The 23,902-nt window shown below is 40.5% G+C and overlaps 1 protein-coding gene across 1 annotated transcript in view; it reads right to left on the reverse strand.

Annotated features, from left to right (window-relative positions):
* Positions 1-23,902, reverse strand: part of GALNTL6 (polypeptide N-acetylgalactosaminyltransferase like 6) — a 1,595,017-nt gene that overhangs the window by 186,416 nt on the left and 1,384,699 nt on the right. The window contains exon 7 of the mRNA XM_075849659.1: positions 13,597-13,714. Within this exon, the coding sequence (XP_075705774.1) occupies positions 13,597-13,714 (118 nt within the window). The remainder of the gene's footprint in view (positions 1-13,596; positions 13,715-23,902) is intronic.

Here is a 23,902-nt window from a genome sequence, read left to right on the forward strand (position 1 = left end):
TGATGCTTTTCCAGGCCTTTACTTCAGCTGTCTTCAGTTGTTGCTTGTTTGTGGGTCTTTCTGCCTTAAGTTTTGTCTTAACTGGTTCCCTACCGCTGGCTGTGTTTTTACGGCCAGCGGTCAGGGTCCTTAAAACCCGCGCCATAGACTTTTTACGCCGCGGGTTTTAACTTGCAGCCCGAGCGATCGGGCAGCTGAATGTCGGGTCTCCGGCTGTCAGTGACTGCCGGGAACCCTGGGAGAGGATAGAAGCAGCTTTCGCTGCTTCTGTCTTCTCTGATCACTTGTACACAGAACTCAATGAACGCCGTGTATAGGAATATAGGCAGCGGCCGCGCCACTGTCTCTATTGCTCCCGGTGTTCATGTGACTGGTTACATGATCGCCGGTTGCCGTTAGTGACAGACTGCTGCTGGGTCTTACTAGACCCAGTACAGCCCTATTAGTGACAATCGTCACTATGAGAGGGCTGATTTCCCCTGTAACTGGGGCTGCTTTGCAGCTGCAGTTACAATGGAAGAGATGGTGTAAAAGAAAGAAAAAAAATCTATAAAGTTCCCCAAAGGTATTTTTTGGCCTTGGAGGGACAGACCATAATAATAAAAAAATAAAAGCAAAGTAAAGTTCCCTCCCGCCATTCATTGTTGTAACTCTAGCGCTGACCCAATTACCCTAATATATACATGTAAGATATTAAAATTTACGGTAGACAATGTCGATCACAAATAAAAGGTCTATTTTAGGGTAAAACTAATGTTATTACCAAAAAAAAATAGCTGAAAAGTAAAAAAGCTTATTTTTTACTATTATTTTTAAAATGTAAGAATTCTAAAATAGCAAAAAGAATGTGTATAAAAATGGAAAAAAAGACAAAAAATCTGCATTGTCCACGGAAAAAACATCGCAAAAATCACGTCGTTAGCCTTACAAATAAAAAAAGTTATTGCCATTTAACTAACACGTGCTAAAAAGGGCTAAACGGTGTCTGGTCCTGAAGGCTCAAAATAGCCCGGTCCTGAACTGGTTAAGCAAGTGAAATGCATGCTTAATCGGGTTGAGACCTGGTGATTGTCATTGTCCATCTGTACTGAGAAGCAAAATCCAATCAACCTTGCTGCATTTGGTTGAATCTCAGCAGAAAGTATATCCCTGAACACTTAGGAATTCATCTGGCTGCTTCTGTCTTCAGTCACATCATCAAAAAACATTAGTGACCCAGTGCATTTGGCAGCCATGCATGCCCATGCAATCACACTGCCTCCACCATGTTTTACAGAGGATGTGGTGTGCTTTGGATCATGAGCCGTTCCAAGCCTTCTCCATACTTTCTTCCGCCCATCATTCTGGTAAAGGTTGATCTTCGTTTCATCTGGCCAAAGAATGCTGTTCCAGAACTTGGCTGGCTTCTTTAGATGTTGTTTGGCAAAGTCTAATCTGGCCTTTCTGTTTTTGAGGCTGATTGATGGTTTGCTCCTTGTGGGGAACTCTCTGTATTTGCTCTCATGAAGTCTTCTCTTTATGGTAGACTTAGATACTGATATACCTACTTCCAGGAGAGTGTTCTTCACTTGGGTAGATGTTGTGAAGGGGGTTTTCTTTACCATGGAAAGGATTTTGCGATTACCCACCACCGTTGTCTTCCGTGGCCACTCCTAACATTTGTGCTATATCTCATTTTTTTTCAGCCTAACGATGGTCTGTTTCTGTCACGTTGGGTTCGTGGACCCACTGGGATGTACCCAGCCGAACGATGGTCTGTTTCTGTCACGTTGGTTTTGTGGACCCACTGGGCCGTACCGCCTTGGCAGGTTACAGTCTATAGTTCGTATAGGGTACCTGTGGCAGCTCGGACAGTAGCAAGGTAGGCTCGGCTGGGAATAGGCAGCAGGTAGACGTCAGGCGTGGTGTAGCAGGAAAGGTGTGGTATACAGCACAGCACGACTTTAGATCAGCATGGCACTTGACCAGGATAGCACGGGATACAGGAGCAGGGAACACTGGGAACTGGGAAACACTTGGAGACCATTTGCATATACAAACTTAGGGTACGACAACAACGCTCAGGCATAGGAGGAAGGGGCTGAGCCCCTCTTATAGTCCAGGGTGCTATGGGCTAATTAAACATGAAAGTCTGGTGCGCGCGCTGCCCTTTAAGAGCGGGCACGAGCGTGCGCTCGCACCCTATAGGACCCGGCCATGGTGAGCGGAAGTGAGCGCTGGCGTCTCCTGAGGAGGAGACTGGGGCCAGTGCTCGCAGATCCATGGGTGCGGGCATCATGAGGTGAGTGAGCCTGACTGCCCGCGGCCATGAGCATGACAGTTTCACTTGCATTGAGAGCTCCTTTGACCTCATGTTGTGGGTTCACAGCAACAGCTACCAAACCAAATACCACACCTGGAATCAACTCCAGACCTTTTACCTGTTTAATTGATGAGGGAATAGTCCATTAAATAGCTTTTGAGATAATTGTCCAATTACCTTTTAGGGAGTCTCAATTATGCAATCTACACGGGGGAAGGGGTAGCGCTATCTACAATGGGATGTGGCACTATCTACATGGGCACAGTGGCACTATATAGGGGCACTATCTACGGTTTACACTGGCGCTAGCTACATGGGTACGGTCTGTGGGCACTATCTACGTGGGAACTGTGGCACTATCTACATGGGCACTGGCACAATAGGCATCTAAGGGGGCATTGTACAGCATGGGGGCATCTAAGGCAGCATTATACTGTATGGGGCAGCTATGGTGGCATTATAATGTATGGGGCAGCTATGGTGGCATTATACCGTATGGGGAAGCTATAGGAGCATTATACTGTGTGGGGCAGCTGTAGGGGCATTCTACCGTATGGAGGCAGCTATAGGGCATTATACATTATACATATATAGACAGTGATGTGTGTGGCACTATATACAGGGGGTGTGTGGCACTATCTACAGGGGGAGAGTGGCACTATCTACAAGGGGACTGTGTGGCACATTCTACAAGGGGACTGTGTGGCACTATCTACAGGGGGGGGGCTGTGTGGCACTATCTACAGGGGGCTGTTCATTATGTCACCATATAGTCTCATTAGCCTCAGATATGCAATCTGTTAAGTCCGGCACTGACCTCTTTATTTATTTTCTTTTTATTTATTGTTATGTTAACTACTTTATATAACTGTATTGCTTGTAAAATGTACAAATGGTTTTATGCTCGATTTAGATAAAAAATTTTTTTACATCCCATTGAATGGTAGAGAAAGCAAACATGGTGAGGGAGAAGAAAAAGTCGGGAAAGTGGTTTAAAGGGGGGCACTCAACTGAATCTTTGCCCCAGGTGCTGGAAAACCCACCTACGCCTCTGTAGTATGTATGCCTAAAAAAAGACATAAGACCATCCGGTTCAGCCTATTATCCTGCAACATTGATTCAGTGATATGCAAAAAAACCTTGAGGCAGAAGCAAATTTTCCTAAACTTGGAAAAAAAATTCCTTCCTTATTCCAAATATAGAAAATAAATCTTTATAGCAATGACCCATCTCTAGTCAGCTAGTGCCCATAACTTGTAATGTTCTTTTTTTTTTTTAAGAAAGGCATACAGGTCCCTTTTACACCTTTTCACTGATTAACCATGACAACTCCCACTGACAGAGAGTTTCGGAGTCTCTTACAGAACTCTGTGCTATTCTGGTGTAAAACCTTTTTTCCTCTATGCCAGGAATGTACAACTGCACAAACTACAGTCTACGTTGCTACTAGTTGTGGTCCCTGCCCTGGAAGGAAACACAGCTGCTTTTGTGATTAGCCGTGTTTCCGTATTTAAAAATGCTGTGGATGGCCTCTGCAGGTCTTCATTGAGCGCTTTCGTCTTCAGTAAAGGAAAGTTTTTTTTAGTTAATTCCTGTGACATAGCTACAGGCTATGTCTTTGTGATAGGCACCATTCTGTAACCAATAAACGATTTCCCCTATTACAGGGGAAAATGCTCATTGGTTACTGAATGGCGCCTGTCACATAGACATAGCCTTTAACTACGTGACAGGCGCCACTCAGTATATAGCAAACTCAGCAGTGACTGTGACATCGAAGTGAACAAAACAAAGAATCCACCTATTTGCGACCTTTGACAGTGAACGGTGCAAAACAAATACATTTTGTTTGCATTACTTCCTATATGTTTTCTTCATCAAAGTTACATGTTCATGAAAATTGTGCTATTAAATAATATAATAATATAACTGCACTATTAGCACTTCAGGCAGCTAAAGGATATATGATAATGCAGTCCTCAGATCAAAAAATTTTGCACACCCTTGCTCTTGATGTAGAGGATGCCCACTTATTATAGTTAAAGTCCTGGGTATGAAAAGATCCTTGGATTGACCTTTGACATATTTATACAGTTATGTGGTCACCCCTCAGCAGTCTTTGTTTTAATATATGACCTCAATTTTGATAATCTTTCTGGATACTGCAGTCCACCGATTCATATTCACACTTTACTAAGAATTGTGGAGGGTAAAAAGTAGATGGTAAATGTATTAAACATTTTTTTCTTCACTGTGTTCACAGAGGAAAATGAAATGGCAAGTGAAATGCAGACGGATAAAGTAAAGTCTCCATTAAATGACACTTTTCTGACATAGGAAGAACCGCCTTAAAACAATTAAAATAAACAAATCAACTCATTCTTTGTGGTTTCTGCTTAGACTAAGACACTTCCTGGATTGCAGAACTGTTCAGTGCTCATTTGCGTACCCTAAGGAATAAAATCGCTTTTTATGGTTCACAATGGTCTGACTTGGGCAATCACTTTTCCTGGTGATATTTCCGGTTTGGGAGGCGAAAATGTAATGACAGACTCTCTTCCAAGCGGTTTTGTCACCTGAATATGCTGACCTTCAGTATTTAAAGGCTGTGTCCACCTTTGAAATCGTTTTTTTATTTTAAAAAAATATAATGATTAACTAATGTAGATTGTCAAGATTTGTGAACTCATTGTTTTATCTTATTTTCTCTTGTGTTCCAGAACCATTTAATGAGAAATTAAAATAAATTATCCCTTCATTACAAGTGTTAAGTAAATAGAGATTGATAAGATACTTGTGTACACTTGTGCCTGAGATGGAAATTAAAGGCTATGTACACTTTTTTTTTTTTTTTTTTAAATTGTGCATCAGTGTGATTGGTGCACAAAGCAGCTGTATTGTTTGCTATGACCTGAATCCGTTAGGTCCACAGGGAATGACGGGTTCGGTGTCAGCGGGTCCTGCATGTCTCTGACACGCAGGATCCACCTGTAATCGATCACGGATGAGTTATAAACTTGGATGTAATCATTACTAGCTCGATGCTAAACCCATCATTTCTGCGGACCTGATGGATTCAGGTCTTAGCGCAAGATACAGCTGCTCTGTATACAGAATACAAAGCAGCTGTTAATAAAATGTATTTAGGAAGTTGCACCAATCACACTGATGCACAATTTTATTTAAAAATAGGAACAATTTCAATGGTGTACATAGTCTGGAAGGCATCATATTAAAGGGATAGGTCCACTCTATTAATCCAAAAGGCAAAAAAATAAAAATACTCACCAGTGACTGACGGCCACAGTATATCTGCATGTTTAATTTGCATCCATCAATTATTGGTAAGAGGGGTCGGGGGGAGACAGGGGCAGTACACCCTTCATGCATATACTGTAGTAGGCTCATAACAATAAGTTATGGGTTTTCTAGACAAATGGCACAATATTTTTATTTGTGCCGTATGCACGAATAGTAGAGCTGACCAGTCTCCATACTATGCTAACCTTAAATAGGGCAGCATAGTATAATAACAGATCCGCTTTAAGGTCCTATTTTATTCCCGCCTATTTTTACAGGTCCCATTACAGGAAATTCATTAGAAGCTATGGCTGAGGTATAAGAAATTGGCTTGAGGGGCAGGGGAGGCAGAGAAGCACTCCCTTCGGGCATAAAGCAGACTCATAAAAATGCGACAGATTTACTAATGTGATTGCAGCTAGACCTTTTATAAAATACGCCAAAATGTGGCGCACACTTAGTGCATAATGTTTCATCAAGTTTTAGACCTCTTTTTAAAGCAAATCTCCCGAAAATAACAGATGTTTGGGATTTACTAGATTAACTCGAAAAAAAGAAGGGCGTAACTTAACCCTTTTGCTTCCCAAGTTTTCAAACATTTTGCACTTCTGGTATCTAGGGCAATTTTAAAATTTGACGTATACAAATAAAACCTAAATCACATTAAACCCCTATATCTATTTTTTTCTGAAAGTGGACACCTGGCACAGTGTCAAAATTCCACTCAGCACTTTATACATGCACCATCATGCAATTTTTGTCAAAGTGTAATTTTATTATAAAAATAGAAGTTCAGTATGTGCAGAGTTAATACATACCAATGCCTATGTCTACCTGAACATATATTCATATATTTACCAGAATTGAAGAGACCAAAAATCTAGTTTTAAGCTGATAATTATAAAAAAGTGGCAACCTATAAGATACAGGGATCACAAGCCTTAAAATGTGAATGCACCCCCGAACCCTATATATTCGCTAAAATCAGACAATGATGATTGCAGTTATATTGACGTGCTGTTGGCAGCCATGTCCACCTAACCTTGCGACAAACAAGTTATTTAAAAAAAATAAAAATGCATTATGACATACATTTGCACAAAGAACTCACATGCAAGCAGAGGTTTACACAGTTGTCTACATCACGAAAAACTTGTGCATTCAAAAATGCGGAAACAGGTCATGCAATATTTGGACATCATTTACAAATGTGTTAAAAATATATACTGTACATGGCAAACAACTACTATGCTACCAAAATCTGCATTCTTGCAAACGAAATGTACCCTGCAAAGAACTGTAAGATTTGAGAAGTTCAGACCACACATGTATACGCTCACAGATGCGTGTGTTAAACAGCAAAACAACAGGAATGAGCGAACCAATTTTTCTATGAAAACTAAATTGGGGATTTTATAGGTATATAATGTTCCATTCACCTATCGAAAATATGAGGCTGTGTTCACATGTTGCTGTCAATGTGCGTTTTTTTACAAGAGCTTAAAAAAAATCCTTAAGAACCTCTTTGTTTTGCAAAAAATTTATTCTGAAAAAACAGACCAAAAAATATAAATTGATCACAACGTGTGAACACAGCCTAACGCTAATCAAAGAAATGCAAATCCATAAACCTAATCTACTGCATTAACTAATATTTATTTTTCTAGTCGAACTAGTTGGAAACAATTGTTTTTGGTGACTGTGAATTTGTGCAAATGTCTTTTCTGACTGAAAATATTTATATCCACCAAAAATGTATTAGGCATTCCTCTCTAGTGATTATTGTTATCATTATGACTGTAGCGTGTAACGGGTATCACTAAAAAAATGGTCAGTGGATCTTACACTAAATATCAGGACAGGATAGGGACAGTGTAAAATGTACAAACTTTATTGACATTTGTGTGAAATGCAAATACTTCGAACAACTTATTTGATGTGGAGATCTGGACCCTGGTAAAAAACCATGATGTGGTGTCAATAAATGGCCAATTTAGGCAAAGGTAATTAGATGACCCCTCCCCCTGGGGTCATCTACAGTCATACAGGTACAGATGGAGGATTTGCTTAACCTGCTCTAACTCAGGCTAGATTGCAGCTTGAGATGTAATTTAGCTCTTGTTTTAAAACTAAGATTCTGACTGCCTGGGCTAGACCCTTTAGCTCTAGCAAAGGTTGAAATGAGAGCTGCAAGTATATGCAGCTCTTACTTCTGCAAGTAGAAAATATACAAGTAGGAAATATACAAAAGACGTTAGTCCGCTCACCACTCATTTGAAGTAAGGACGCCACGTTTCTTCAGGAGACAGATAGATTGATAGATAGATAGATAGTATCTTTTAATCTCAAGAGGAAATGTACATACGCATCTAATATTATAGAATGTCACACTTATATTGTTTATCTAATTGTTTGCATTGTACTTTATCTCCTTTTTTTGTGATTTTGTTTAGTATGCTGCTTAAAAATGTGTAAATAAACTGTGTAGACAATAGCCAAACAACTTGAAGAGGTTAATTTGAAGCACTACCACTTCCTTGTTTTTTCCCCAAAATCTGATCCATAAAAGCAGACTCTATACACTAGAGAGTAGTTATGATTAAGAACTGAGGCGTTCTCTCCCTGGGATTTTTAACTTCTTTCTTGTTTTAATTTTGACTTAAATAAACAGTTTTGTATTTTTTCATATCATATTGTGTGCTGGACTTCTAACTTTTTTTCCCTGGAGCTCTTACTTCTACCTGCTCTAACACGGGCTAGATCGCAGTTAGAACTGTGATCTAGGTCTTATTTTAAAAGAATCTACGTTTTATGACAAAACCCAGCTCTAACTGCGATCTAGCTTGAACAAAGAAGCCAGATCTAGCCTGAGTTAAAACCATTAGTAAAAAGGCCCTATCAGATACGTCCTTAGCTTCTAAAGTGCCTACCTGCCAGAAAGTATGTTAAACGTCTTTGGTAGGGAGAGGGTTAAAATGTGCCAAAGAGGTGGTGCAATAAACTAGGTCAGCCATAGAAGAGGTGAAGGTAGAGAAAAGTGTCTAACATGTCTAGTAAGATGCACAAAATTTATCATACAGCATGCAACACTGTGAGAAAGTTGGTGCATCTTCTAACTGCCTTGTCGAAGTTTACACTAAATTTTAGCATTAGTAAATATGCCCCAATTAGTCTGCTGTCTTCTTGTTTAGGTTCTATTAGTTAAATGGCACAATATCAGGTTTTCTTTGTCCTGCTTGGACTAAAAGTAGAGTTGACCAGTCTCGATAGGGCAGAATAGTATGATGACAGATCTTCTTTAAGATATTTTATCTTACTCCTGACTGGTTTTACAGGTCCCATTAGAGGAAAGCCATCGGAAGCTTGGACTGAGGTATAAGAAACTATTTTTTTTGTCCTTTTTTTAAGATTCTTTCTCATTAAATCATATTGTGAATTTTATAGGAGTAGAGTAATTTAAATGTGATATTGATGCTCATTCACTTACAATGATTACTTACAACTAACTTACCCATAAAATTGAACCAGCAATTTAATAAATACCAGCAGATATGGAAAGACTGGTCAACATTTTACAATTCAAAAGATTTGATTCCATTCTTACCTAGTACTCCAACATAACTAGACAAAATCCTCCCTTTTTTTATTCAAATTGTGAAAAACGAGAAAGTCAGAAAAATCCTTGAATGAGATTTGTTCGTGATATACAACTTTGTTAATGTAATATTCTTCCCCCTTTCTCTTTTCTTTTTTGTACCCATTATACATATTTCTTTTCCGCTTGTAATTTGTAAAAAAAATAACCCCAAAATAGAGAATTTACAAAAAAATAAGTCCAAATAAAAACATTTCTTTTCTTACTTGCTCATAAGGTATAAGGAAGAGAATAGTCTCTATCATTATATAGCATGGATATAGTGTTTTTGGACTTTGCAAAGGCATTTGACACTGACCCTCTTGATAAACATGATTACAGTACAGGACAGTTGTCCTGCAGAGAGGCAGGGACTCCTAGCGTCGTACATAACTATGATGCTAGGAGCCCGGCTCCCTGCACTGAGTTCGGTCCGGAACTTGCGGCCGAAATACGTCCGTAAATTACGGACGTAATTAGTGTGTGTGCACATACCCTTAGACATCTAATGGGTAAATTAGGGACTATAGATTTAGAAAGTATAGTTTGTAATTGGATTGAGAATTGACTCAAGGATCTAGAGAGTTGTGGTGAATGATTCCTACTCTGAATTGTCCCCGGTTATAAGTGGTGAACCCCAGGGTTCTGTGCCGGGACCACTATTAGGGTATGTTCACACGCTTAGCAAAAAACTTCTGAAAATACGGAGTTGTTTTCAAGGAAAAACACCTCCTGATTTTCAGCCGTTTATTAAGATACTCTGGTTTTTTACGGCCAATTTTGGAGCTGTTTTTCTATAGAGTAAATGAAAAACGGCTACAAAGTATGTGTATGATACTCAAGAAGTATCATGCACATCTTTTTCACTGGCTTTTTTTACGCGGCCTATTTCAAGACGGTAGCGTAAAAATTGGGCCGTCGGAACAGAACCCCGTTTTTCCCATTGAAATCAATGGGAAGATGTTTGGAGGCGTTCTGCTTCCGTTTACGATCCAAAAATAAGCCGTGTGAACATACCCTTATTCAACTTATTTATGAATGATATAGAGGATGGGAATAATAGCACTATTTCTATTTTTGCAGATGACACCAATCTATGTAGTATTGTTCAGTCTTGTTCGTAAATTGCAAGCTGATTTGGACACACTAAGTGTTTGGGCATCCACTTGGCAAATGAGCTTTAATGTAGATAAATGTAAAGTTATGCATCTGGGTACCAACAACCTGCATGCATCACATGTCATAGGGGGAGCTATACTGGAGGAGTCACTTGTTGAGAAGGATCTGGGTGTACTTGTAAATCATAAACTAAATAACAGCATGCAGTGTCAATCAGCTGCTTCAAGGGCCAGCAAAATATTGTCGTGTATTAAAAGAAGCATGGACTCGCGGGACAGGGATATAATATTACTACTTTACAAAGCATTAGTGCAGCCTCATCTAAAATATGCAGTCCAGTTCTGGGCTCCAGTTCATAGAAAGGATGCCCTGGAGTTGGAAAAAATACAAAGAAGAGCAACAAAGCTAATAAGGGGCATGGAGAATCTAAGTTATGAGAAAAAATTAAAAGAATTAAACCTATTTAGCATTGAAAGGCGACAACTAAGGGGGGACATAATTAACTTATACAAATATAAGAATGGTAAATACAAAAAATATGGTGAATTCCTGTTCCATGTAAAAGCTGCTCAAAAAAAAAAAAGGGGGCACTCCCTCCGTCTGGAGAAAAATAGGTTCAATCTGCAGAGGCGACAAGGCTTCTTTACTGTGAGAACTGTGAATCTATGGAATAGTCACCGCAGCAGCTGGTCACAGTATCTACAGTAGATGGCTTTAAAAAAAGGTTTCGATAATTTCCTAGAACGAAAAAATATCAGCTCCTATATCAATGTGTAGAAATATTTCCCTTCCCTTTTCCCATCCCTTGGTTGAACTTGATGGACATGTGTCTTTTTTCAACCATACTAACTATTTAACTATGTCTAGCTAAATGCGTCAAATTTAATATACAGTACAGCATGCACCACTTTGATCAATTTGATGCATTTTCTGGCTGCCTTTTCTAAGTTTGTGTTGTGTTAGTAAATTTGCCCCTATGTTTTAAAAAGTGTTTTGGCCCAAGTCAGCAGAAATATTTTTAAACTCCATGAAAAATCCTCTGGAGGTGTTATAAAAGATTTCTTAGGATAAATGCATACAGAAAATAATTCTGAGGTCAGTGTTCATTAATTCGATTCAGTGATATTGTGAGGACTTTGAGTGGCACATTTGTCATGACAGAACCTGTCAGTAATACAATACCAACCCAGGTAATTTAGTACCTGACTCCTCACACTGTTCCCATGGTTTCATGACAAGCAGGAGATGACCAGATTCCAATTATATTCTCTTCAACGACAGATCATAATGAAATTCGAAACGGGGCAATTTAAGTTAGCCTAGTCTAAAAGTCAACAATATTAGTAAAGATTTATTCTCCCGAGCCATTTGGAATTCAATGCTAAATATAGGAGAGCTAGTAATGCAGCAGTACAGTACATCAGCAAGAAATAAATGGAACCAAAACTATACATTTATTCAAATGCCAGCCTTTCCAAAAAATAATAAACTAGAATTTTTTTTTTAAATGTAATACAGATAAATATAATTTGTATTATGTCCTTCATGGGATGATTACAAAATAGTAAAATAATAAATGGTGAGGTTGATCTTTTGTTTGTCTAACTCTCGAGTTAAATATTTGTACGGTCAGTTAGTCAAATTTGAAACAGTTTGACCTTACAGATCGCTCACTTTGTAAGGCTCTGTTCACATCACGTTTGCCTGCCGTTTGGTCTTTCTATTCATTTATTCCATCAGAGGACCAGATAAACAAAAATACAAACGGAAAGTAGCGTTTCCGTTTGCAATACCATTGATTTCAAGGTTATTTTTTTTTCTTTCAGTTTGTTTCAGCTTGCGTCCATTCCGCTAGGTTTCCGTTTTTTTGATGAAAACAATTGAGCAGACTAGGCTATAGTTTGTCAAAAACGGAACGGACACAAGCTGAAACAAACTGAAAGAAGAAAAATACCACTGGAATCAATGGTATTGCAAATGGAAATGCTACTTTACGTTTGTATTTCTGTTCATCTGTTCCTGTGATGGAACACATAAACGGAGAGACCAAACGGAAGGCAAACGTGATGTGAACAGGGCCTTAGCTGGAAAGCGATAACTAATAATTAGTTTTGCAGGTATTGAGGCAGCTATATCAGCTCTCTAGTTTGATAACCTCAAAGAAGGATATCCCAAATTTTGTCTTCCCACATTCCTCTGTGAGAGGAAGAGAACTATATTGTATTTAACACAACAATTTTTTGTTGAAATTATGAGCAGCATTCTATAGTATTGACTTCAACACCAATTGTTATGATTTTTTTTTTACATTTTAACTTCCTATGTTTTTGCTGTACTCACAAGGAAGCTATGAGACCATGGACGTTCACTCAGTGTCTTCATAAATATTAGAGTTATCTGCCACTTTATATATATAATCTACATAAAAAATGGGTAAGGGGAATATAGGCAACTTACTAATGTATACTCTTTTGATGTCCTTCTTTGTTTAATCACATTGTTAAGCAACACCCCTTTGTTAGCCAAGTGTTCTTACCAAGCAGTACTGCAACTCTAGAGTTTAAATGAAGGGGCATGTGGCATCCGTCAGTGCCTCCAATTGAACACAATGCACCTGCACTAGTTTCTTGGTCAGCCTGAAAGCTTGATGTAATAATTTCATCTACGCTAGCTCATCAGGAAACTAGTGCAGGCACAGTGTGTTTCAATGGGAGGTGCTAAGGGGCATGGTCACGTCACATGACATTTTCCAGATGGGAGAGATGGTCCTGTCCGGGAAGAAGACTAGACTAGCAAGGAGGCTTGCCTTCACAATGAGATTAAACAAGGCAAAACATCTAAAGAGAATGTATTAGTAAATTGGCTATATTCTTCTTACTCACTCTTCGGTACAGATTATATATAAAGTGGCTAATCCTTTTAAAATGGTGTTTTAATTATGGGACATTTTGTAGTTATAAATTTAAAAAAATCTGCAATCCTCTAAACTATGTGAATAGTCAAAATGAGCAGGATAGGTGTTAAATGATTAAGCACCTTTAGGGCTCTACAAAAGGCTAAGACACATCATTACGCATAGGAGTGAATACATTAATGAAAATCGGAACTCCTGGATGATGCTTCTCATCTTTTTTCTGGTAAGATAGAAACTTGGAAAATGAAACATAACAAATATAAATCAGTTCATTTTATTAATGGCTATTATAAAGATTTAAATATTTTATAATTTTGCTGTTCTTACTTTGAAAGATATTTCATATTGCTCTCCTCCCCAGATCTCTAAACCAGGATCATAGCCTCCTAATTCCCAAAACCATTTCCGATCAACTGCAAACAATCCGCCAGCCATAACTGGAGATCTAAGGAACAGAAAATAAAGATACAAGTTAGTTACAGTAACGGTCTTGTTAGATGCAGAGTCCAATATTTATTACACTTAATCAGGTGCTAAGGATGGCATGTAACAGCAATAGTATCATGATATGAGGAGGGTCACAATAGTATTTACAGTGACAGTGGACAAATCAAATCAGTAGAGCCAGTAGCACCATTTAAATATGTGGGGCTCAAACATTGAATTGATCAGTGCCCCCTGAGGTCTGTCCCATGTCAATTATACTTCATCCTGTACACAAGTAAATGGCTTTCGGGTTGTGCGGATAACATGATCATAATACAGCATACAGATCATGTTACCCCTCTTGCTATGCACAATGGCCCAAATATTTTTTCAACTATGGACTCCTCTAAGTGGAATGAAAAAGTTTATGTACCTTTTCAGAACCATACCATGTATTTGGTAGGGAGAGGGATAGAATATTAAAGGGGTTGTCCAGTTCTAAGTTTAAGTTAATTGAGGGGGTGCACTGTTCAGGATCTTCATCTCTTGGCCAGAGTGGAGAGTGGTTATCAAGAGCATCTCTTTCTCTGGAGGACCTGTCCTATCCTGCATTACAGAGACAAATTAGTATGAATAGGCATGGTGTAATTCTTTATTTCTCCTGTGGCAGTGCTGCAGAGCAATTAAACACTGACAGGTTTCCCTACAGATTACTGTTGATTGCTAGGGGTGCCAGCAAGGGGACACTTGATCAGTTTATGGTCAAGGAAACCTTGTAACAAGTAGGGATTGTCTAAAGCAGAGAACCTCTTTAACTGAACATAATTTCCTATTAAATTAATTTAATGAAAGTGTAAGGGTCAGTTCACACGTTGCGTAAACACTGCGGTTTCTCCGCAACTGAATTTGTTGGGGAAAATCCACAGCAAATACAGTATTAGCACAGTGGATTAGATAAAACAAATCCCATCCACATGCTGCGTAAATACTGAGGGGAAAAAACGCTCAGAAATTGACCTGCGGTGCAGAATTTTATTATGCAACATGTCAATTGTAATTGCGTAAATGCTGCTTATTTGTTCCGTGTTTCCCCCATGGAATTAAATGGGGAGGTAAAACCATTTTTTACTATCGCATTTCTTGCGGCAGGTTCGTAGCGATCCCTGCAAAAACCGCAACTCAGAAAAAAAACACCTCATACTTACACAGGAGTCTGTGTTCCTCCCTCCAGCGCAGCCTCCTGGGATGAGGTTTCATCCCAAGTGACCGCTGCAGCCAATCACAGGCTGTAGTGGTGGTCACATGGGATGAAACATCTTCCCAGGAAGCCAGCCTGGATGACGTCAGTGGGCCGGTCTTCTGGGATGACGCTTCATCCCACGTGACCTCCGCTGCAGCGTATAATAGGCTGCAGCAGTCTCCTGGGATGAAACGTCATCCCAGGAGGCCGGTCTGCAAGTGCTGCAGTTTTCCGCAGCGGACACACAATTTGGTGCAATTTTTCTCCCAGAATTCACTGCGGCGCACAGTGCGGATACGCTGTGTGCTTTTACGCAGCATATCTGCCCCGTGTGAACATAACCTAGCTGTGCGGGTTCTATGCAGTGATTTCTAAGGAGCCAACAGGTGAGTGTGTTGGTTTTATTTGTACCACCTTTACTAACCTGATGGTGTCCCTGTGTGGAGTCTAGTAAGTCAGAGTTGTTTTTTATGTATCCGATAAAAGTGAATGAGAAAAAATGTGCAATGTTACATTAGTTCTACCCTTTTAATTCAAAAGTATCATGACAAACCACCGAAAGTATATAATGTAAAATGCTAACTGCTTATTGTTTGATATTTCAATCATAAAATAATTAATGTTTGCTTTGAAAAGGATTCTATGGAATGACACAAGCAATTGCAGTATGATTACTAGTATACACAAATAACAAAGAAAGTAATATACCTATATATATATATATATATATATATACCTATATATATATATATATATATATACAGTGGCGGATCCTCATATGGGCGTTTCGGGCGGCCGCCTGGGGCCCAAGGCTCCCAGGGGGCCCATAGCTGCCCAAACCTCACACAAGTGAAAAAAAACTCTCCAGGGCTGCTGCCGGCCGCATTCTAGTGGTCATCGTTCCCACGTGCTGATGAAGAGGAGGGGGGAATGTGCAGGGGGAGTCAATTGCGGCCAGGGAACAGGGGCACAGCACATCAGCTGTAGAGAGCAGACTGTCAGAGATTGTGATGGGCAGGTGCTGGAGTCTCCCTGACAGTCTGCTCCTCTGTGTTGCTGTACACCCTCCCTCCTGTTTAATTCTCCAGCAGCTGCCTGATAACGGCAAAACTGCAACTAGAGGGTGAAGGACCTGTGGTGACGTCACAGTCACATGATTAAGGTCCTGGAGGCTGCCAGAGACAAGCACCGCAGAGGAAGAGACTGGTAAGTGTGTGTGTGTGTGTGTTTATGTGTGTGTGTTTATGTGTGTGTGTTTATGTGTGTGTGTGTGTGTGTGTGTGTGTGTGTGTGTGTGTGTTTATGTGTGTGTGTGTTTATGTGTGTGTGTGTGTTTATGTATGTGTGTGTGTGTGTGTGTCATAATGTAAGTCTATATAGTGTGTGCTGTGTATATAGTGTGTGCTGTGTTTATAGTGTCTATAATGTAAGTCTATATAGTGTGTGCGTGTAGTGTGTGTGGTTTGAATACATAGTGTGTGGTGTTAGTGTGAATTGTATATAGGGTGTTTAATCTCACATTTTTTGTGTGCAAAATAATTTCCCACCCATAGAGCCCTCTGCAGTAAGTCAGATGCTCAGAACCCCCCCTGCAGTATAATCTCCCCTATAGAGCCCTCAGTAGTTATTATACTGCAGGGGGGGGGTCAGAGCGTTTGATTGACTGTTGAGGGTTCTATAGGGGAATAACTCCTTCCCCCCAGAGCCATAAGGGCGGATTTACACGAACGCTTTTCACGTGCGTCGCACGGACTTATGCAAGTATATGGGGCAGTGAAGACTGTCAGTGATTTTTGCGCAGAGTGAGTCCGCTGCGTAAAACTCACGACATGTCCTATATTTCTGCGTTTTTTGCGCATCACGCACCCATTGAAGTCAATGGGTGCCTGAAAATCACGCATGCCACACGGAGGCACCTCCGTGGGACGTGCGTGATTTGCTAAACAGCAGTAAAACTATGGTGCTTTTCTGTTTACAAACATACAAACAGAGTGTCATAATAATGGCGGCTGCGCGAAAGGCACGTAGCCGCGCATCATATGGTGATGACACACGGAGCTGTTAAGTGCCTTTTGCGCGCGCAAAACGCCGCTTTTTTTGCATGCGCAAAACGCACACGCTCGTGTAAATCCGCCCTAAGTGTCAGACGCTTAGACCCTCCCATAGGGCACTCAGCAGTCAGTCAGATGCACTGGTGAGGGGTGTCTGACTGCTTAAAGGGTAACTAACTAAACTTTTTTTTTTAAATTACATGTCATAGTAACATGTCAAATGTTCTAATCGGTGGGGGTCCGGGCACTGAGACCCCACCAATCGCTGAAACAATGTGGCAGAAGCGCTCAGGTGAGTGCTGTGCCACTTTGTTTCTGATCGTCTTTCCTCTGATAGCCGAGCGTGCGGTGTATGGGCACAACAGAAAGTCTATGAGTCCGTACACCGCACCGAGGAAAGACAATCAGAAATTAAGTGGAACAGCGCTCACCCGGGCACTCCTGCTGTTTTGTTTTAGTGATCGGTGGTGGTCTCAATGCGGGGACCCCCATCGATCAAAACTTCTGACATATCACTCTCACTATGACACGTCAAATGTTTTTTAAAAGTATAGTTACCTCTTCTGGACTGAATTTATTGGTTTGAGTTAATGTATGGGCCTGGGTCTTAATTTGTTTAGGGGTCTGGGGTATAAGACTATTTATGGTGTTTATTTCTGAATTTTTATGTTGCTATAGACGCTGAAAATGGCTACAGAATCAAGGGGAAAAGATTTCTCATCAGGAAACCCTGCAGTCATCAGGAGAAGTCGCCATAACGGTCTGTGTCAGATGGAGAAGAAAAGAGAACGACCCATCAGTGAAGACATCTCCTGTGAGTCATTGCATTTATAGATCTGTCACCTCTCCTGACATGTCAGTTATCGGAAATCCTTGTATTCCACATAAAGTATTTGTGTACCCAGGACTAATAGACAAATGCGTGTTACCATTCTCCTTGTCAGGAGGATGTATCCCTACACAGTGTGATACTGTCAGCGATGGTTGGAGACTGTCAGTATGTAGGGACACAGCCCTTTGACATGGGGAATCGTAGCACTCATTTGTCAATGCTCACACAGAAAGGTGGTGTTTAATATAGACATGACGTGGCAGGGCGGTGGTGGAGAATGGGGCCCAAGCTTGTGGAACAGCCCAGGGTCCATGGTTTACTTAATCCGCCACTGTATATATATATATATATATTTATTTTGTGACAACTTGGGATAAGTTAGCTCACAGGATCGCCATCTCTAGGGTAAGATGGTTGGTACACTTAAGAATTTTCACTCCAAGGCAGTGGATTCGGTATGAAACTGGCCACAACCAGCTTTATTGTCTTCATACATGAAAAGCGGTTTCACAAAACAGTTGAAAAATAAACCTTAGGCCGTCCAGCCTCTAACTACACATATAGCTTCCCTAGCTATCAGGGTGAAAGGCGTTCTTACCAGAACCTCTGACTCCCACAGGCTGGCAATACCTGTCTACCTCAGACTGGGAGCATTGTGTGAATAGATCACACCTTTCTTAAAGGAGCCTTAACAGCTGTCAGGTAATGAGACTCCTAAGGCAGCCCAAACCCTGGACTGTCCTGAAGACGGAGTGGAACCTCCTCTATTCTCTTCCACTCCAGCAACCCAGACCCTCCTCCAGGTTTCCTGCCTAACAAATAAGGAGAAAGGACATTTTCTCTTGAAACATTCCTTTAAATATATAAGACTGGGCCCAAATTCTGCCCCTTAGTAGCTGCACTGCTACAATATATATATACATATACACATCGTCTTGGCACATGATATCTGTAGAAGCATCTCTTAAATTTTTTTTAAAAATACGAAATTAATTTACCTATAAATGCATCTTTATTATACAGACAACAGCACCATTCATTCACAATGACAAGCATATATTTTTCATTAAATGTCAACACTCTGTCTGACATATGTGAATGTCACCCTGAATATAGATTGCCATTATCTCTACCCATTTTCTATTATAAATTATCAGGAGCTGTGGACCTAAAACAGAATTTAATATACCTTTATAATAAGAATATTATAAAATATAGCAACACTATAACTTATACCTTCTATTTCTTACAAAATATTTATGTGGATATTTAATTATTCTAATACTTATGTAGATATAATTATGTAATTAATGAACAATCCACAGACTACTTTGTTAGGTTTCATCTTTATACTCCAATAAAATCAAGGCTCTGCTAAAATTAGATGCTATTACTAAAATTGGATAAATACTTTGTGAAGAAAAATCAGCCATCCTTTCCTTAATCATAGCCGACAACATTATGGAAACATTTATAAGAACGCTTTTGACACTGGAATTGAGGACTATATGATGTTTTTGCATTCTGCATTCTAGTGTTTTGGTCACTCACTCATGCCCTCAGAGCACAGGGTTTGCTAACTCACACACACAGGGTCAGGCAGTGAATAACTCAATCAGACATCCAGGGCAAGGCGCTGAATTAACCACTGAGGGCCAAGCAGTTGCTCACTTGTATCACAGCCAGTTCTAAGCAGTTGCTCACTTGTCCAGAAACCCAAGCCATGCATTCAATGACTTCAACAAGTATCCTATGTCAGGTGCCCTCTCACTCACCTGGATGCCCAGGGACAAGAGCTCTCTCTTTCTATCACTCAGACATTCAAGACGAGGAGCTCACTCAGGACCAGAATAATTTGTGATGGGGCAACAATTAGAGGGAAGGAGGGTGTGACAGAGTGTAAGGTGGGGGTGTCAAAGCTCACCTTACATGGACTCGAGATTTAAATCAGGCAAGACAAAGAATAAAAAAAATTGAGCTGCACTGGAACTATGCCGTATTCTGTTGTAAAAAAAAAAAAGATAATTCTTGCAATATCTTTGATGTATGAATGTGTAAATAATTATTATTACCAATTCTATTAACAATGCATTGCAGAATATGGTATCCATGTAGTCATTACTGGGGTTCAGCGAACAATAATTATATATTATTTAAAGACCAAGATGATTTAAAGAACTCAGATGCTGAGACATGTTTCCACAAACAAATTAGTAATCTTAGGCTGGGTTCCCACTAGTCGGATACGCAGCATATGCGACCCAGAACCCGCAGAGAATTCCGCCCAAAAATCCACACCAAATTGAGGTGCAGTTTTTCGGGAAGAATCTTCGCAGCGGACACCAGCACTTAAAAAAAAAAAAATGTCTATATTTACTTCCGACTATCATCATGGCGATGCGTCCCTCTGTTCTCCGTGCAGTCCGGCCTCCAGGGATGACGCCACAGCCAATGTGACCACTGCAGCCTGTGATTGGCTGCAGCAGTCACATTAGATGAAACTTCAACCCAGGAGGCCGGCTTGAACGGGGAACAGAATAAAGTGTTGCTATGACAGCAGCTGGGCTGTATTATCTTTTTTATTCATAAACCATAAAAATGTTTTTGATTTTTTGTGATTTTTGCGGCAGATTTGCAGCATTGGCTCTTTGTTGCAGCTATTAAATCCCAATGGAATTCACTGGGGAAAACACACAACAGTAGCACATCAATTGTCATGCTATGGACTTAAAATCTGCACCGCAAGTTAATGCATGAACATTTTCACTGCAGATTTTTGCTGCAGAGTGTGCATGAGATTTATTCAAATCACATTCACTATGCTACTACTGTAAAGGCTGCGGAATTCCTGCACATAATTCCGTTGCAGAAATTCCACAGCGTTTATGCTACGTGGGAACCCAGCCTAAGGCCTCATGCACACGAACGTATTTTTGTCCTACCGTAAATACTGGCGTAAATATGGGTCCTTGGTCACACGTATTCGACCCGTATTGCACCAGTAGTTACGGACCCGTGCCGGTAAATACGGGTCCGGTGTCACCAGTATTCCACCCGTATTTACGGGCACGTTTTCGCTGCAAAATTGAACTGCACTAATCGGCAGCCCTTCTCTCTATCAGTGCAAGATAGAGAGAAGGGACAGCCCTTTCCAAAGTAAAAGTAAAAGAAATTTATACTTACCCGGCCGTTGTCTTGGTGACGCGTCCCTCTCTTGACATCCAGTCCGACCTCCCTCGATGACGCTGCAGTCCATGTGACCGCTGCAGCCAGTGATTGGCCTGTGATTGGCTGCAGCGGTCACATGGGATGAAATGTCATCCCGGGAGGCTGGACTGGAGGAAGAAGAAGAAGAAGAGTTCTGGGTAAGTTAACTTTTAATACTATTAACTCCAGCGGCAGTCACTGTCCCGTGTGCTGAGTGTTACTGCCGATCAGTTAACTCTTTCAGCACCCTGGACAGTGACTATCCCCTGACGTCGCCTAGCAACGCTCCCGTAATTACGGGTTCACACCCGTAGCCACCCGGAATTACGGGAGCCCCGTAAGCATAGAAGTCTATAGGCCTGTAATTACGGCTCGCAATTACGGGCGTTTTTACGTTTGTGTGCATGAGGCCTAAGAGTGCAGTAACAGGAGGCAGATTTTGTTGCAGAGATTTTCTATGACTGAAAATCTGGTCCATTAATCTGAATGGAACTTGTAGAAATTGAAGCATCTGCTGCAGAAAAAAAACAGATTCAGATGGATGGAACTGATTTTCAGTCGCAGAAAATTTGTGCAACATATCCTGCCTTTGTGTGACTGCACCCTAAGGGTATGTTCACACGCACTATTTACGGACATAATTCAGGTGTTTTACGCCTGGAATTACGGCCGAAAATATTGCTTGAAAGCGTCGGCAAACATCTGCCCATTCATTTTAATGGGTTTTACGATGGACTGTGCAGACGGTCATTTTTTTTTACGTGCCGCTGTCAAAAGACAGCGCATAAAAAAGATGCCCGCGTCAAAGAAGTGCATGTCACTTCTTGGGATGTAATTGGAGCCATTTTCCATTGACTCCATAGAAAAACAGCTCCAATTACGTCCGTAATGGACGTTGCAAAAAACGCCTGCACATGCCATTACGTCTGAAATTCAGGAGCTGTTTTCACCTGAAAACAGCTCCGTCATTTCAGCCGTAACGGATGTGCACGTGTGAACATATCCTCACACTTTGAAGTGGATGTCCACTGACTGCTATAAAACTTCATGAGCAAATCATTCTCAAGATACTGTATTGGTATTATTCAAATCTTTTATGAGCTGAAGCCATTTAATCCCCTAAGGACCCAAACTATATTACACCTTCAGGTTGCCAGATTTTTTTTCCCTTTTGCAGAACATGTGTTTCGAAAGGGATAACTTTTTTATTTTTCCAATAATTATAGCTACAGTATATGAAGGCTAATTTTTATGAGGGGTGAGCTGTTTTATTAAATGGTACCATTTTGGGGTATATAGAAGTTATTGTTGAACTAAAATTAAAAAAATTGTCAGGGGAATGGAAAAAAATAGCAATTCTGTCATAGTCTTTTGGTATTTGTTTTTACGCTGTTCACCGTGTGGTAAAATTAGCGGTATTATTATTCACATTTTTGCACAACAAAATCTTTTTGTTATGGACACGGGCAGGGTCTAACAGACTCCTAGACATGGCAGACATGTGGGACTTTGTTTGGCCCTCGTCTGCCATAGCAATCTATCAGCTCCCCCCCAACCACAACGTAGAGTTGCCAGAGGGAGCTCTCTACCTCTTTAAAACCACTTTGACGGTGACATCTAAAGGGTAAATGGCCAGGATAGATAGTAATTCCACTGCTACTAATGGATGATACCATCCATGTACGACTTTGTGCAAGAATTACCTCCCGTGTTGTACTGTATATATATGGTGCGTTGTAAGACGAGGTTATAATATACAGGTGATGGTTAGATGGCTGGTTGCTCTAGCATTATCTATACATTGTCTTTTAACTTCTTAAAGACCGCCCACCATCTTTTGACGGCAGGCGGTGCAGGTCCTTTGTCTATAGCGACGTCTGTTGGCGTCGCTTTAGAAGAGGCTGATGAGCACTCCTGTGAGTGCTTATCCTCTAAGCAGGAGCTGTAACTAACAGTTCCTGAACTTCGAGCAGCCTCCTGAACACATCTGGGATAGGAAAAAATTCTGGCCCCAGCTGTTTAATGCTTTGATTGTCGCGGTTTGTGACTCCGGCATGATCAAAGGGGACTCCCCTCTTCGATCGCATCGACCGTTATAATAAACAGGGTAGTGTGAATCGTGAACGAGATAAAATATAACAAAAAAAAAACAATGCAGAGAATCGCCTCTATTCACGCCGTAAAAAAATTATTATATAAATGACAGAGGGAATTTTTACATAAAACAAGGTCTCATACAGCCATGTCAATGAAAAAAATAAAATGTTTTAACTAGTTATTAAGGCCTTTTCACGCCTGGTCATTAAGAGGTTGATGATGTGGTTATTTATTTATTTTACCATTGCTTATATAGCACCAACATATTCTGCATCGCTGTACAGTGATGGCCATGACATCCATCCCTGTCTCCAATCTGATTACCCGATTATAAACACATACATACACACCAGGGAAAGTTTCATACGTAGCCAATTTAAGGGATATTCCTGTCTTAAATATTCATGGCATATCTACAGGATACCCAACTCTGGGACCCAAATTAATTTCAAGAACAGGGGGACCCCGACCCCGTCTTTGCCATGTAAGGCGGCCTGGAGTACAAAATCAGCTGACCTCAATGTGCTACGCTGTTTCCGTAATTCCCATAGAAGTGAATGGAAGTTACAGATGGTGTGTAACACAGCGAGGGATATACCATAAATGTCTAAGATGGTAATACGCCTTTAACCTATCAGTATATTTTTTTGAGAAAACCAAAGTACCATGCAAACATAGAGAGAACATACCAGCTCCATGCAAATGTTAACCTGGGTTGGATTCAAACGCAGCACCCCTGCGAGGCAACTGTGCTAATAGTTGGTACAATGTGAAAAAAAT

Source organism: Rhinoderma darwinii, chromosome 1 (assembly GCF_050947455.1).
Source record: "Rhinoderma darwinii isolate aRhiDar2 chromosome 1, aRhiDar2.hap1, whole genome shotgun sequence".
Lineage (NCBI taxonomy): Eukaryota > Metazoa > Chordata > Amphibia > Anura > Rhinodermatidae > Rhinoderma > Rhinoderma darwinii.